The 18,928-nt window shown below is 30.7% G+C and overlaps 1 protein-coding gene across 7 annotated transcripts in view; it reads right to left on the bottom strand.

Annotated features, from left to right (window-relative positions):
* Sick (sickie) overlaps nt 1-18,928 on the bottom strand; it is a 207,465-nt gene that overhangs the window by 132,816 nt on the left and 55,721 nt on the right. For 6 of the 7 annotated variants that reach the window (XM_064220958.1, XM_026628591.2, XM_026628592.2 and 3 more), the window contains exon 2: nt 3,399-3,581. In XM_064220958.1, the coding sequence (XP_064077028.1) occupies nt 3,399-3,581 (183 nt within the window). Of the gene's footprint in view, nt 1-3,398; nt 3,582-11,998; nt 12,098-18,928 lie in introns of those variants that run through there. The other variant, XM_064220961.1, reaches the window with a different exon arrangement.

Raw genomic sequence — 18,928 nt, 5'->3', positions numbered from 1 at the left:
GCTATTTGACCCCTAGTTATACCTACTGATATACATTTATCGTTCAAAAAGCCTGTTTCAATTTTTTCTCATACATTTGACCATAGCGTCATAAGCGTCTAAGAATACGTCGTTAAAACAACGATAAGTTGACATGTTGTTTTAAACTTGAGCATTGAACTTTAGGTGTGGAATATAACTCAAGTACACTCACATAGAAAAGTTACTTTAAGTAGTACGGTTGAAGTATAAAGTGTACTTACGAAAGAAGTTAAAATTTTTCTATGATAGAGGTAAAATATGTATTCTCCAATCACGTTTGTAATATGTAAAGTATGCTTTTTACGGCATTGTAATGTTGGATTGATACATGAAGATTTTCTGACACAAATCTGTACTTAATAGAACATAATTTTTATTAATTAAACTTTTAACTTTGTTTGAGTCCTGATCAATTTTAGGATTTCAATCGTTGAGCCTTTGTCTATCTTGTAATTATAAAATTGGAACACGGATTCTCTTTGTATATTCAGTGAAAGGGTCGTTAATGACTTAGAAGGCACTAAGAGTAATATAACAGGATAAATAAATTTAAAGGTAATGAACTCTTAACAAATACGATGGTATGTGTCGTTTAACGGGAATTTATAAAGCGTGATAAAAAATGAGTCATAGTTTTTATATTGTTAACGGTGACACTGGATTAACTTTTAGCGTGTTTTATATCTTATTAATGCAGTCTAGCAAATAAACATGAAACTTTCTGCGAGTGCGTCTAGACACTTTTCCGATATCTTTTCAATAACAAAAGACGACATGATATTCATATTTGAAATAAAACATTGTTCTACATTCTCGGTATTATAGTTTTAAAAAAATTGAATGTATCAATAAAATTACAACCGTCCAGTTCTATTATACTTAAATTGGATCTTTATTTTAAGTCCGTATATATTTTTAATTGTGTATTTTGCTGACTTCAAAGTAGGAAAAAGTGTTTAGTGGTTTGTTAACCGTTCACTGATTGAGAAGTGTGATCCGATGGTGTATATTTTATTATCTACAGGTGGGTAGTCCAAGCTTAATAACAAAAAATCTACGGCAAATCCAATAAAGCAAGTCCAAAGGATATAAATAAAGTCACGAGTGCTCAACAGTTATGAAATATTTACTTATGAAACTTACTACTAATGTTGGTATTAAATATATTCGTTATCTGTGAGTTATATCTGTAGTACATCACACAGAACACACAATACATGCTCACGGTGTAATTGAGTCATGATTAATTGGTTTTCAAGTCAATGACAAACTGTTTGAATGGAAACTAGGATCATTACGAAACCGCAATACATCTTAATAATACTAATATTAAACTAAACATACGAGTATATTCTAGTATCTATATTTTACATAACACGAATTTTTCGATACAATCTATAAGAATTAATTATATCAACGGATAAAAAGTAACAATAGTTTTGATTTGGTTATTTAATTTATAAGTATTTAATGATCGATGCATCAGAAAATAAATGGCTATTCAAACTTCGTGGTAAGTTCTTAATAATTATTTTATTTTTTTTAACGTCAATGGCATCGGTCTACTCAGACTTCAAGGCCAGAATTGATTTTCGTAATTGCACTTCTATTTGCCATGGATAATATTGATAATTTTGAAAGGTAATCTACCTCAAAAAATAATTCAAATGCGCATTTCTATTGAAATTTGAGTTATTACTACGATTACATTCAAACTGCTGCACACATTATTTCAAGTGTTTTCATTAACCCGATAGCAATCGTCAGACGATATACATATTTCCCAACAAAAGTTTTTTTTTTTTTTTTTCAAATTAAAAAGGTAGAGTAGTGAGTCAGTAAAGTGTAATGGAACTGTCACGAGCATTAAAAAATTAAAAAGTATAAAATCAGAACTTTTGTTAAAATGTATATTTCGAATCATTCGTATGCTATGGTAATTGTCGTCGCTTAAGCTGTATCGCGTTTGCTTTTTAACCTATTCAAACGTTTCAGGGGGACTGCGCTGTTCTCTGCGGATGTGGTTGCATTGTGCGTGTTCCACCACAAGTAGATTAAATTACGCAAATGTGGCGCACTTCTATAGTAGCGGCTTCTTTTTTTATAACTTTTGTATTCGATGAACTTTGTACTGCGGATTAAAAATGTAATACATTTAGTTCAATTTGTTCTGTAATTATATTGGCCACAATTCATTGGTAGTACAATTTATAAATCGAAAAAAAAAATGACTATGCATTCTATTTTGAAACTATTTTTTGTTGACTGAAATTCGAATAGACAGTCTGTCAGTCTTAATTAGGTTTATATTAACACAAAAATCTATGTGTATGTTATTATATAAAGCTACATAAATACTATTGCATTGTGTACAGACTACAGCCATTACAGAACGTCATACGTTTTACCAACCAATAAATCTTATCAGCACTTTCTCAAATACAAACTCATACCGGAAGCATCGTGGTTCAATACATGATTCGGGTTTGTGGGCTACCTATCCCATAAATGTATCCATACAAACAAAGGTATCGGAGACGATACTGATATTTTAAGCAATTTTGATCTTTATGCGCCGTATACACAAAGGTGCATTTCGAATGCGAGTTCGTCATAGTGCATCGATACCTGTGTAGCCAACCGTGAACCCATATACGGACCAGATATGTACCTGACTAAATGATTTGTGAGTTGATAGCTATTTCGAGCTAACACAACGATCCTGCGCCGCTTTCATTTTCGACCGGATTTAATAACAAACAAATTAACCGGATATTTGGCTGTATATTTTGAAGTCCTGATGATGGATGGCTATGATTTGTTTATAATAAAGCTATGTGAAGTATTTTAATTCAATTTATTGTATAATAATATGACTACTATTTTCGTAAATATCGATGCTGTTCTAACTATATAGAGACGTATCAGTTATAAAAACATATACATTATATATTTAGTGAGAAAATAACTTAACACACATTTTAACACATTCATATATTCAAATGAAAAACGCTGTCAAGTCGTTGTTACATTCTGATCACATTTGAATTTCCATCAAGGCATGTTTAAAACCAGGCATATAGTCTGTTTTGCAAGTAAAACTCGTTTAGATTTATAGTCAAAGGTAAAATTGAATTGTGGTTAACTAAACATGAAAAAATAAAAATCCTGTCTTTCGCGGGTGTAAGCCGAACAACTTGTCAAACGTTCATAACAATTTGATAAATGGTATAGAAACATATAGAAAACAATCATATAAAATTCATTTCCATAATCCAAGATATTCTCCCACAGTAAATCAACTTCTAATGTGATACTTACATTAGGGACACTAACTGATGTAACAGTTCTTACGGGTAAATGCATGCATGACTCACCATTTGTTGAGGATTCCGGGGCTTGCGATGTACTCTCGGCACCTTCAGCCCTGTGACGCCTTCTAGCACGTCAGCTAGTAATAATCCATCAGCGCAATCGCGAGCAAGACCACCGCCTGAAGTACCCGCTCGGCGCCGAGAACGTGCCCGTTCCAGGTAATGGTTCGCCCAGTCCGTGTAAATCTGCAACAAATATATACGTCATTACATCTACGTCACCATTTTGATAGTCTCAATACCTATTTAATAGTCATATTAAGTAACTATAAAAATCATAATCATAATAAAAAATTACTTTATTCAAGTAGGCTTTTATAAGCACTTTTGAATAGTGATTTAACAAACTATATGAGTATAAGTGAAGCTACCACCGGTGAGGAATGCAGATTCTACCGAGAAGAACCGGCAAGAAACTCCATACTGTTTCTTTTTCAACGTTTAAAAATACAAAGTCATGTAAGTTAAATACAATTATACTTATATGTATGTAATACATCCTGCCTGGAAGTCAACAAGTATTCAAGTATAATTTATAAACGATCCGTTTCGCTTACCGATAACCGAATGGTCTTAAAGGGGTAATTTAGGAACTACCAACGGCAGTGGAGTATATCAAGTAGCAGATACAAGTGTTTCTATAAAAAAGTAAAGGTCATATAATTCTACTGCGCAGAGTAGAGCATAGTAGAAGCAGAACGCATTGTTCTTTGAATAATCTAACCAGACTTAAGACTTTACTCGTCTAATTGCAAAGCTGTGATACAAACTTTCTATTTAGAAATACAAACATTCGTTGTAATTTCATTATCTTAAATTATGCTTAAGAAAATTCAACGAATGTACTTAAATAGCTTCATTAGTGGGCTTGATTTCTCAAATACCAACAACACTAGAATAAGTACAAAGAATACCGATAAACTCTACGTTTCGAACATTAACGCAACAGGTATCAAGGCATTATCATTTAGATCCAGACAACAGTCTGACTAAGCTTGCGAAGTAGGTACTGCGAGTACTTTCAAAGATATCTCGACGCACAAAGAGCGATAGATAAGGCGATGTTTGTAAGATGCGAAATTGCTACTTAAAGTTTAACGACAGGGTTCATGTAAATATCTGGAAGAGATTTCGAAAAAGAGAGCAAATACTCGATAATCTTCACCTCGTTTCCCGTATTCCATTGTTTGAAAATACTGAATCATGTAAGAAATATACACGCAAATTTTTATTTTACGACTGCGTTATCGCCAGCACTTAAGGGGTTATTGATGGCGCATTGTGATGTATTGATAGCGTGAAATATTTTACTCTACGCGTGAGGTCATCCGTGAATTAGTGTAATGTGTTGGAGTAAATTCTTAAAAGGATTAAGTCATATTCGCGTCAATTTGCAGGAGAATGGGGACAAGTGGAAGAGTCGCGACAGTCCGACGCCGGTGCAGGAGGCACTCAGGCCTCGGTGTGAAGTAATTCGCTCCCTCATCTCGCTCGTTAATTGACTTTGAAGTCTTGATGGCGGCTAATTTGAATTGATATTGATAAAGATTTTAGAACGCTTTATAGTGCTTTTATGACGAAATAATTAGCTGATAGCAATATAACAAAGTGATTCCCGCGAATCCATTCTTCATTTTATAAATTCAAGTACTTAAAAATAATCAAATAATTATAAAATTATCTTATAGTACTCTTTATTTTGACATAAATTTATATGATCGTTATCTTTGAAATTATTTAAATTTTTGGCAGGTAAAATGTTATTAATACAATGTAATAGTACTTTGAACCTTATTAATATTAATATTGATTAATTTTTCCATGATTGTCGGCCTTTTACGTGTATATTCAGACACCTCAATATAGCACAGTTTATGCGTAAACAGGTTCGATTTAGAATGCATTATTATTATTAATGGTTACCATCTGGCAAAATACTTACTTCTGTAAAAGTCAGCTTTCTAACTCGTAGACGATGTAAATTTAATAGTATACTTTTATGATAAACAATATTATATTACATGAGACAATATTTTTACTAAGGGTTTTATTAGGTAACAAAATACAAACCACGAACGTTTGAAAAAGCATGACTATGTAGAATGATGGCACTATTTCCTATATTATTTATGAGAAAAGAAAAGGGATTGGTCCGTCTTCCACCTGTCATTATGAATAGCACACGGTGTTAAATCTTTTATTAATATAATTAATAAAAAATAATAGTCTTATGTCCTTTTTCAAATAGAAATAAAGTTGAACCATTTAAAAAATATTTTATAAATAGCGAACAGAAATAAAGACCACCAAAAAACATATTACGATTAATTATTATACTAATTAAATTTGTATTAATATTAAGTATTTCGGAAGTATAATTATGTAAAAATTGTTATGATGCTCTTCGCGGGTAAGCAATCAATAGATATGTCTATGGTCTATGTACTATGGTGCAGGCTCTCATTCGTGTATATTTAGTTTTTAGCTTGTTTGAGGTAAAATTACTTGTATTTTGTACTTCCTTGATAATGTTTAAGATTCAATTTCAACTTTCTTAGTATGACAAACCGCATCGCTTACACCAGATAGCAATAACGGAACAGAAGGCTTGCGGAAAGTCACCACAAATCTCTCGCTTGAAAGCCTTTCTAACAAACCGACACTATTTTCTAATGATATATTTGACTTCATTTTTCTTCCGTGAATATTCTTATTGAATCTCAAAAAATAAAGAACTTTAATAAAAAACTAAATTTCCAAAAACAATCACTTGTAAATATTTTTCTCTATTATTACTTATTTTTATTTAGTTAAAATAGTCAAATTGGCGAACTGATATAATTTAGATAATATTAATCATCCTTTTCATCGCCAATGCCTTGCATTGTGAACTAAGATGTTAGTCATAACATCTTAGCGCACAAGTTTAGTTTCAAAAGAGTCAGTTACACAGACAGAACAATACTAAGAATTTCTGTTTGGCGATAAAATATGCAATAAGGGATGCTAATTAATCAGACGGACTAACTATACATTTAAACAATCATCATATTCAATACTTCTGAGCGTTTAAAAATTAAATAATTTCACAGCGTAAATAATATCGATATCTACATCATAATAAGAGATAATATTGTAGAATGTATATTACTTCACGTCTGGACTAACCAAGAGAGGGTATTACCATAACGAATATTTATCGATCGTTTTAATAGAATGATCATCACTCCGAAAGCATTTCAGATAACATCGACTCAACCCATGATTTTATCAGCCGACATCACGCGACTGTTTATTCAAAAAGGTTTGGAATATCTGTTGCCTGTAATAAATCTATCGGGACAGACAATATTATCGAATCTGGCTGCATCAATGGAAAGGAAATCTACTGATATAAAAAACATCGAGTATAAAGTACGTGGTATGTTGATACAATATTGTTTGAGGGGTACTTTATGAAAATAACAGATTAACTAAATAAACGTTTGATATATTATTGTCTGATATTGGGATATAGATGACCTTATGTCCCAGATAGGCAACCCAGGTAATTATTACTCATTATGTTGAAAAAAAATATTTAAAGAACCCGACTCTCTATCCCTTTTAAATAAATATTATTTTTCACAAAAAATACAAGAATTTGTATTTTTTGTGAAAAATAGTATTTATATTGTATTGAGTTTATCGTTCATGTTTGCTAAATATTATAGATTATTTACAAAAATATTTTGTTTTATTATTTAAAAAAGAGTCAGTCGAAATCATATCATATTTCATTTTATATTAATTTGGGTAAGATTTTCGACAATTTTATTTCGTTTAAGATCGTCCATGTTACGTATACGTAACGTTCATGGACGTTTCAGTTGGCTCATATCGCTTTATTGCAAAAGGCTTTTACACAGCTGAGCCAGCCTCTAACAATATATGTGTCCGTTTTATTATTCGGATTTTCGATGAGATAAGATTCTAAGTACATAATTGAAGTATTTAAAATTAGATTAGTTTAGTAAAGCAATCTTTATAAATCTTTCACCTCTGAGCACGAGATTAATGACAAAATCTTGAACATATAAAAATACATCAGTAGTACTTGTCAGGTTTCAAACCCGCGACCTTCAATTAGAATTCACGACTTCCATAACACATTAACGTATATATTTCTAAAATTGTAGTATAGGTACTGTTTAAGTGCCGGTGCAAAATATTTACGCTCAGCAAACTTAATTTTTGCTAACAATGTCATTGTTTATAAATTCAGTCTTCTCTGAAATACGAGTCCAAAACAAACAAATGGACCTCAATACTCATTGTGCAGTGTCGTTTATTTCCCAGGCGAATCAACTCTACATTGGACATTAATGGTTGAAACTGTAACTCTTATGTTTATAGTAATAAAGACGTTAATGGTATAAAAAGTAACGCCGTGGAGAGGCATGGATTGTTCTCATTAAAATTTTACATGGTATACATTTTTAAATTTGATTAATGTTGTTGTGTTACAATGTTTGCCTTTTAAAAGGTAATAATTTCTATCTGACAAAATATTGTATACAATCAGGGTATTTAATCATTATTATTACGATTTTTTCCAATGATATTTGCCTTTCTACTTCAAACAAGGAGCTTATTCGTTCGTACGTTCTTACGACACGTTCTTCGAACGTATGCATGTCTGTGATTTTCTCGTGTACTGTTCCGATTCGAATGGGATTTCAGTTATGAAATACATATTTTTCCAGTTAAGGCTTCAGTATATTAGTTGTATTTCTTTTCAAGGATATATATTTTTGCTATAATGTGTTCTGTTACAAAATGTACATCAATAATTGTCTAAAATGTTATTTTATTACTCATCTATTTTAATCACCTTACTCTGCAGACATTATCGTCTGTAATTTTTTGATTATAATTTTTTAATTATAACACGTACATTTATAATATTTTATAGCGCTGTGACATTTTTATGAATAATAAAATTAATTCAAATATAAATATAATTGTTAATGTATTTATATAATAGAATGCGATTCCATTTAACAAATAAAGTACAGTTGTAATTGACATCGTAAGTAATAAAACTAACAAGGCACTTGATAGACGAATTTAAATACAATTATATAAATTATTCTATTGACAATTTGACAATTTAGAATAATTGCGGCAATAATCAATGAAGTCATTTGCATGTCTCTGACCGACCGGACAAGATTCACTTTAGTGTATATAATTTAAGCCGTTAGTTTAGCGACTAACGAAGAAACTGGAAAATTGTTTTATTTCGCGTCATTAACCTAGGCGACTTGTATTAAAATGTATTTAATTTAATACGGCTATAAAACTTTAGCCGTTATATAATAAAAGTGCAATTTTATTCTAGTACTGGCAATATTATTGCTATTAGTTCAGTTTATTTATACAGTAAGTATATGTTGTATTTGACGGTATTGCCACTAAGAAGGAAATAAATTACTAAGAAAATAATCATAATTGTCTGAAACGCCAAGGTAGCTACAGGTATAAGGGACATAACATCTTAGTTCCCAAGGTAAGTTGTGCAGTGGTAAACTAAAGAATGATTATGGATAGTGGTGACCACTTCCACCACCTTCAGGTCCACTTGCCAGTCCGGCTAATACATAAAAATATTAGCCAATCAAACAAGAGATTTAATCTATTTCTTATCTTACACACCTAGGCATCCCTTTTTTGAAACGTTATATAGTAATAAATAGATATGGATTTTTTCCAAATCCTTAGTTTTGACAATGATAGTTATTGTTGGGGAAGTAGCCGCACGTCATTTAGTGAGTATTAATCTAAGAAGCATTACCGTATAACATAAAACTATTATTAAACAGTAGAATAAAGTTCATAAGACTCACATAGGGCTGTATTTGTAAAATCATTCTAGCCGTTTTCGAGTATATCGCTGTACAGTTGCCTCGCAATATACTCACAATAATATGATGTATATACGCAATAATATCAATCTTCACAATAATATAGTTCGGTATCAGTTTCTATAACAATATTCCATCAGTTTCCATCACCAGGTCACAAAGCCTTGATAAATATTGCTTAATACAAAATACTTTTATGAGCCTACTTGAATAAAGACTATTTTGATTATAATTTTGAAAATAACAAGTACCTATGTATGATATATATTATTTTATTATGAAGATATTTATACAATTTTTTAAGAGCAATAAAGATAAAATACCGGTTTACTTAAAAAAACTGAGTGTGGATTGTGGTCATTTCGTTGAATAAAATCTTCAACAGTTCAATAAATAAAGTACTGACATAAAGTTACATATATTAATAGCAATGAACTTTTACCCAACACTATAAGGAACAACTTGTGTATTAGGAAAGACTAGACGCAATACGAAACTAAATGATGATTTCTGAACGCAAATCTGGAAGTAAAATGAGGTCGCGGGCTTTTAATATCTCCAAGCGGACGGTTCGACTACGTTATACTACTGAAATTACTATTTGTTTGGAAACTATCTATAGACATAACCGCAGGATGCGAGCATATGTTCATCGTTTGGTATTATCAATAGTAGCGGAAGGAAGACTCGTCAAAACATCATGTTTTGCTTCGAGCGTAAAGGATTCTCAATTAAATAAAGGCAAATTAATTAACTGCATTTTATAATTATCTAAGAAAACAGTTACGTTTTGTTATATATACATATAATAAAGAATAACAAAACTATTTTTAGTAATTGAATCAAAGAATTACGAAATTTTCATTTAAAACGATTCAGCCGCGTTTACTACGAAATCTCAATGGCAAGTCGCCAATTGGAATATTGCTATGTCATTCTTATGCTAATAGTAATTGTTGATTCACTGAGAAAACCCATTTATTTTGAAAACACAATTATTTTAATTTTCAGTTCGTATAATCATAATTGTTATATATTGTCTTCCAGTTGGATCTTGCACTTTTCAAATTAATTCTTATAAATCATGCCGTTATCGGCGATGGAAGAAAACATCGTGAGGAAATTTGCATATGGCGGTTGAGATTCGGCCACGTGTATCCAACCGCATTGGAGTAGCTTGATGGAAATCTTCTCCTGAAAAGGAGACAAGGCCTTCAACCAGCAGTCGGACATATACAGGCTGTTGCTTTTTCAAATTGTTATTTTAACAGTTTATCAAGTCAATCTTTTGCACGTAAGTTCTATCAAAAATATAATATAATCTTAAATTATACTAATTAGAAGAATAAGTAGATCCCGAATATCAAGTGTATGACATACAACGATGAGTATTGATGTGTTTATAAGGAAAACATCGTGAGGAAACCTAATAGTAATGAATGAAATTCTGCCCGTGTTCACACCAAGACGAATTGGATCAGAGTGGATGAAAAGTCATCAAACCAAAGAAGGGTTGTTAAGGTTATGCTTAATTTTAATAAAAACACATGTAACTAACAATTGTTAAATAATTATACTATTTAAACTATTCCATCATTTATATAATATTACACTTCAGGATAATATGCTTTGATAATAATAATTAATTATTATTTTAATACGAGGCTTGAACGCATTAAGTAAAATAGGCCAAAGCTCTCATATGTATCACCATAAGATCCTAAATAATAAATAATCGAAACAGCTATGAATTAATATAATATTTCAATATATTTTACTTAAGAAATTACACGATATCTTATGACAACTTCGAGGAAGAAATATAACATATATATAATATAACAAAAGTATGCAACATTCAACGATTTTGATAATTAATATCAACAAGTATATAAGTAATATTTTGTTACCTGAAAAGAAATAAAAATAAATGGAATAACAAAATATATATATATGAAAATATATAGTATAAAAAAGGTGTGCGTACGCGCGCGAGAAATTTCTTTTTAGACGTCATTATAAATAGTTTTTAATTCCATGCAAATAATTAATTACATACAATAAAATACTAATTATCTACTTTTTAACAATAAAATAATAATAGTCATAACGATAAAAAAATTTTTCTTCTATCAACATTGATTAAGAAATCACTCAAAAAAATACAAATCATTCACAATTAAAATTTGTAATAAAACAAACAGAATAAGATCAGGCGTGCGACTTGGCACTTAATTGACGGTTTAACGGACAATTTCATCATGTAGTTTTCATGTATAAATTTGCTCATGGTAAAATATCACTCTCATAATTTTTTCACAATGCACCAACAGAAGTATAACTTCTAGATTTTTTTTTATTTGAAGGAATCCCGATTATGTTTTGCTGTCTAAGTTAATTTATAAGAACTTTTAGTCCTATCACATTCGTTTTGTGAACAACTCTTTTAGTTCTTAAAAACATAATAAAATCTTAAATCAGTTAAAAAAATTCAAATTTCGAATACGTATTCTATTTTTTTCAAATGATTTAGTACGACCGAAAGCAAGCCACACGAGTGAGTGTATGTGTGTTAACCAATTATTTGTACATGATAAGTGCATTAAAATGCATAAGATGATACATAATTATATAAATATGAAAAGGGGTTGGCTATGAGTAATTTATGAATTCGTGGAATATCATACGAAGCATTACCTGGACGATGGACCGCGTCTGCCGTGTGACGTCATCAGTAGAGCCCTGTATGGACCGAGGAGCTCTGATGCAAGTCGGTATCATTTTATCACAAGCACATCTTTATCACTATGACTCACAATAAGGAAAGTTTTATGATTTCAACTTTTCTTTAACTATTATTTTTCAAACTGTAAATGGAAATTTTAGCATTATTATTATTTAACTAATATTAATTTCAGCTTTTTACTGATTTAATAGTAAAACAACCTTTAATATTCTAAATCAATTATAAAATAAGGAATAATTGTATTTAATATTAAGAATTATCATGGTTTTATTTATTAGTTTCAGTAAGTTTAGTTCAGTTAGGAAAACCAACGTTTCGCGACCCACCCAGCCTTTACGATAACTGAGAGCGATATATAAAAACGGGTATAATTTAAGCGTGCGTCACGGTTCATGAATGAATGGATACGTTTGTACGATAAAGTCTTCTCGGAATATTTACTCTAGCGATCGGCGCCTACGCCCACGAGCGGCGAGACCGCGTCATGAAACCGTGCGATACGGAACATCAGAATAGACCTCCCAGGAAAGACACGCAGACTTTATAGTAACAGCGTGAATGCACTCTGATATTAGACTGTACACATTTATGCCCGCTTCATATTTTTGTTTGTTTTCTTTTTTAAATATTCTTTAAATGCGCCTCTATTTACGTTATAACTCCAAGGGCCTTTAACCGCTTGTATGATTTGAAATTTGGAATTCCAAATTTAAAAATCGAATGCTATGAAAATTTTGTGTCGCTGAGGTTAAATGTTCGTTATATCTACAAAATGAAATGTATAATTATCGTGGAGTCAAATTTAATGATTTTTTCGTATTGTACGTTTAAAAGGGGACTTTTGTTCTGTAATCTCTACAATCAAAGCCGAATGTCTATCGTGTATATAATTAAATATACATAATTTACGTGTAGGCGTCGTAGCCGTGTTAATATTGAAATGCAATAAAACACAATGCTTGAAACAATGACGAAGTACCGTTTAGTGGGAGGGAAAAGTAATTTTATGTTTATTAGTTACTTTGTCTTAAAATTAATTGGACGCTTTGATTAATCTATAGAACACGAATGTGATACAATCCCACAATAGATTTGATGTACATGAATGATAATTCAAATCTACCTACGTGGGTAGACGATATTGGTAATTGAGCTGAGGTGGCCAATGGTCACAACCCGAAAATCTTAAAGAAAAAGTTGCGGGTTCCAGTCTAGTTAAGGTCAAGTGAATTTTTAATTGCATGCCTAATTTATGTTTTTAATTCATTTCAGTATCAGTGTTGAAAAAAAATATCGTAATGAATCCTGCATGTGTCATATTGGAGCAGCGTGATGGATGCTTGATACATCCATTGATCCAAGCCAAGTCCGCAAAACGAGTCTCAACCCAGCTTTGGAACAGGTACATTAACCCAGGAATTTTTATTAATCATTTTCAATTGATCATTTACATTAAACATAACAGTTTCTATGTAATGTATAAGTATTTACAAATAATAATCATCTCGATCTATCCCACCGTACCTTAAGTAATTATCGATAATGCTACGCGTAGGATTAAGGCAATTTCATATTTCAACACCTACCTCATCCGAACATTCATTACAAGTATTGAAAATTACACGCGTCATACAAAAAACAAGTCTGTTTTTTTTTGTGAAGATTATTACAAAACGATGGAATTACGTTGCGTAACACTCCGACATCCACGCGTTTCAGGTAAAGAAAAATATATATACAGTATTCTAAGAGTGTTTCCTGTCTTTTATTTATATTCTGTGATCCGTGTGGCAACACTGCTTCACGTGTATAGAGTTACTGGTTGAAAACTGTTTCTATAAAGGGAAAAAAAAGTCAAAGGAAGGGCAAAAGAGGACGCACATTTCTAGCACCTCTTTAGAGTGTCGTTTTAGACGTCTTAAAACAGTCAACAGTAGCAAAATGACAGCTATACTTAGGACTATCTTTGAACTTTAACACTTTCATAATTAGTAGATAGGTTCTTTATGTATTAAAGATAATTGTACCTAATCTTTGACCGAAATTCAACGATATTTAAATATTATATTAATGTAATTAAGATTTATTAATTTAATTTTGTTCTTATTTTTACGTATGCATTAAAATGTACAATGTTTATTTAGATATTTTGTTTGTATGTATTGTAATAATCAAAGTTGAGTCAAGCATTAAAAACGTAAACGAAAATTATGTTTCGTAATATAACTATAAATAAAAGAGATTATTCCGCACTACCTTTATACCTAACGTTTTTCAACACATCTCCGAAAAAAATAGGTCAAGCGCCAGCGCAGATATTTTAGGGAGTAACCTATTTCAAATTACCGCGAAAATGGCGTAATGATGCGCAAAGCTCATAAAAAGGTTACACACATCCGACAGTGTTTGTTTACACGCGTCAAAACTTCGACACGCGTATTTATAACCGCGGAAGGTGCGCCGGAGCAACGAACTTGTGACAATCGTAAAACACGACTATTTGAGCGCTCGCTCACATGCAGACTGACGAAACTAGTATATTATACTACGTAATTTAATTTGTTTTGATTATATAAATTGGTGTATATATATATATATATATACTTACAAAATTTTAGTAACAAAAGTTACAACTACTGTTTTCCTTACATATCAAAATGTCAGAAAAAACTGTAATTCATTTTAACGTATATATAATAAAAATAGAAATATAATCCCCCATAAAGATATATATAGAAATAGAGATGTTATGGTCCAAGGCATAGAACATGTGAATCACAACTGAAGATTACGGATACAAATTTGGATCACTGTGTTATCATATGCTTAAATTATATTTATAATATTTGCCTGGTAATCAGCGGCTAAAAAACGCCGTGAGAAAAAGTGTCTGATAAAATTATGTAAAAAGGCTGTTTGAAACACAGCCACGGAACAGTCTGGTGAAGAGCTCAAAATCCCGTAAGTGGGAGGAAAGATTCTAGCGAGCCATGAGACGTTTAAAATTTTTATTTTAAAAACATTTTTAAATAATCATTTAATTGTCTCCATTGAATATTACATTTAAAACAAATCAAGCTTAACAGCTCCTAGACTAATTAGAAATGCTGATTATTTTAAAGCCAACTCTAATACTATCCACGTTACAAAGCACTTCTAAAACATTTCGTAGATTAACACGATAGCGTGAACTGCCGTAAAAGGACTTATGTGACAGTTATCATGTTTTATTACGGTATATTATTACACATACGTCATTTGGAGTATTCCAAATAATGTGTTAATAAACTTCTTTATATCGTCTTAAATCTGTTAGATCTACCGGATCAAATCAAATTCTAATTCCTCAGATCTTTTTAATGACATTCCACAATTTCAAACAGAACTTCTAAACGTACATTTACTTAAGTAATAAATTGTTGATAGAATATTAATTTTTGAACGAATTTTAGTGTTATCGTGCGCATAATTACCAATATCAAATTAATTAGTAGATTCAGTGTTAATATAATATTAATTGACCATTGGACAAACAGTTCATGGGGTATACAAACATTAAAATTCCGTGGTTATTGAAGGAAATAAATACTTATACATAATATGAAAAAAATGTAGAACCAAGCAAAAATTTAATTTAGATGACTTTGTAGAAAATAAAATCAAAATATACTTTCAATTCAAAAACTTTTGAATCGTCATTTTACATAATTGTGTAAAGCTATCAGCGGTTCGGAACCTAGATTCTACAGAGAACAACCGGCGAAAACCGGAAAGTTTAACAAATTTACAATTAATGAGAATACTGAATTGGATTGTTAAAATATTAAAACTCCTGTATAAAAATATCATGAAACGCTGTATTTTTGACGTGTGAATTTCAATAATGTTTCGACATATTGCAACACGCAGGAAAACTGTATCGGGCCGGGATTGCACATATCTTATTAAAGATTTTGTGTAGGAGCATATATTATGGATACAGTTGCCAACAAAACAATATTGAATCGACGTTTCACTGTATGTTTGTTTATTTAAATTTAAAACATATAACAATCAAAATCTAAATATATTATTCCTGAAAGTTCTTAAAATTACCATTAAACTGTCATTTTACAACATTACCATCATGTTAATTAAAAACAAACCGCCATTTCACAATAATATTCATATTTAAATAAAATTGGTAGAAATTTAACATTGCTAATAAAAGTGGAATTCATTATTATTAATATTGACCTCATTTATATTAATTGTTTGAATCTTGTAATGTAAATAAATTAATATTCTGATTGAATGTATGGGCTACTTATTATTCAAGAAAAATGTAAAACAACCCCATTCCCATTGAGTACGCATTCCCACCGCTGGGCTCAGGCCGAGACCTTTTGGAAAGGTGTTTGGTGCTTATTTTGCAATGCTGTTATAAGGCACGCTGTCATACATACACATACTGAAGATGTTTTCCTTCGCCGCCGAGCACGAGATTAAATTAAAAAGCACATGAGAATTTAGTGTTGATTGCCTAGATTTGAACCAGTCATCGGTTACAATCGTATAGCCACTGGGCAATCTCGGTTCTCTATATCTCTATATTCCTGTATTTCGTATTGAGGGATAACCCTTTGTTTACGAATTTGATAATCTAAACAAGGTGTCCAATTGACAGGGTTATCCGGGTTATGTTGATAATGGCATATCCTATATATGTAGGACACAGATGTGTAATTCACATTGTTACGTGGGCGAGTAAGAGTTTGCTTGTAACTTATACTCAATCATGTTGCCAACTTGGCTTACTGTAATTATACGTTGATCCTAACAATGCCTTGTGAATAGGGTTAGCATCGGACCGAATAAATCTGGTTTTAGTTGGATTTTACAAGTTTGAACTTGTTTTGATGTTAGTTAAATTTAAATGTAACTAAAATATATTTTGTTTTGGTGAAAGAGAATGAGGTTTCATATTATATTATTTTGTTTTTTCTCGGATTTTCAAAAAATATCAATATTTCATCGTAAGATATTGCATCTTTCCGTACTTTACTGCAAATTTAAATCATATCATAATCAAGAATTTAATTTATATTTTATTACGATGATGAACAATAGGGTTTATTTTAAGTAGCTAATATTGGACACCTATTCGTTTATTTAAATAAATAATTTTATAATTCAAGATATTACACCCTTTTTATTACGTGTTTGTTATAGATGTAACAATAAATACCATATATTTATTAATTTGCAGTTATATTACTGGTAAAATGTAATATTTGAATGATATTTTAAATCGTAACATTCACAGATAAATCTTAAAATTTCAAATATGAAAACAAAAAGCTACTGGAACTCGGTCCTCGGTAGGAGCATTTCCGTCGCCTCTTATAAATAGTCCCTATGTAGGTAAATGATCGGTCTCGGCATTGCGTTTGTCAAACGTTTACCTCCGTTTCAAATATATCAATGTCCGAACGATATCTTCAATTGAAGTTATATTTATTGCTTTAATTACCGTTAAAAAACACAATAGAATTATTTGTATTGTGTTGTAATTTTCAATCAAAGTTACGAGTGCAGTTTATCGTGGATTAATATTATGTTTCGTTTATTTATAATTTGAAGTTTATTGCAGTTAGGAGAACAGTACTGGAGGTACAGCGATATTTTATCAAGATACTAGATATATATTGGTATAATAATACTACAATAACTATGATTTTACGTCTTTTAACTGTAGCAGTTAAGATATTTGTCGCGATATATATGGGATTGGCCTGAAATAAATCCATTATTATAATGTATTATTTGCGTGTTAGGAACACGCAATAATACATTTTTACAAATATATTTTAATTTTTTTATTCCTACCTAACACAGACAGACAAATGGTCACCACTGCTAATAAACATTGGTACTTTAAGAAATATTAATCATTCCTAATATCATCATCGCCCCACCGACCTTGGGAATTAAGGTTCACTCACTCACTCACTTCTAACCGAAAAATTGAAGCCCCTACTAAGTATATGTAAGGAATGACTACATTATTATACAATATCAATGTCCATTCTAAACTCAATTTAACTTCAGGTATCTTTACTTAACATTAAACAAAAGATACATTGTGGAACCTATCTTGATACTATTTCAGAAACTATTTACGATGAGTTTCTGATAAATATAGTATCTCAGCACTAATATCATAACCAATGGATGGATTTGCACCCGTATCCGGCCAGCTAGCCGTCCGCACCTTCTACGCTATTATTTTATATAGTTCTTATATTTCTCTTTAACTATTTAAATTTCAGTGGAAAAAACAAAATTATTATAATATCTTTAAATATTGAAATTATGTATCAAAATATGGCTCGTCTATGAGACTTTGAATTAGAATTTAATAACAAACTTACCTAAAAAGACTATACGAATAAAAAAAATGCTTACTATTTAAAAGGGTTTATTAAAACATTTATTTAAGCTAGCGCGAAAAAATAAATAATTAAAATTGACTTATATCAAATTAGAATAAAATTTAATGATAAAATACTATATTGAAAGGTTTTTTTTACAAATGGGTTATTACGATTGATGGTCGTCTATTTTAAAAATACATAATTGTTTAAATAAGTTGAATATATTGCAAGGGATCGTATATACCCGAACATTAAAATATATATTGTCTAATGATGACAGAGGATTTCTTCTCTTCTGTAACATTATTAAAATGCAGATTCGTCTACTTGGTTCAGCTACGAAATATTCAATACTTTTCCAACGTTTCATTAAAAGATAGAAAGATAATTTTTAATTAAATCTGTTATTATTAAAACTCATGTTGATATTTCTGTTTCAATTATGTAGACATTCATCGGCTCAGC

This window comes from Vanessa tameamea, chromosome 5 (genome assembly GCF_037043105.1).
Source record: "Vanessa tameamea isolate UH-Manoa-2023 chromosome 5, ilVanTame1 primary haplotype, whole genome shotgun sequence".
Lineage (NCBI taxonomy): Eukaryota > Metazoa > Arthropoda > Insecta > Lepidoptera > Nymphalidae > Vanessa > Vanessa tameamea.
Note: the sequence above shows the minus strand (reverse complement) of the source record. Positions and strands in the feature narration are given on the sequence as shown.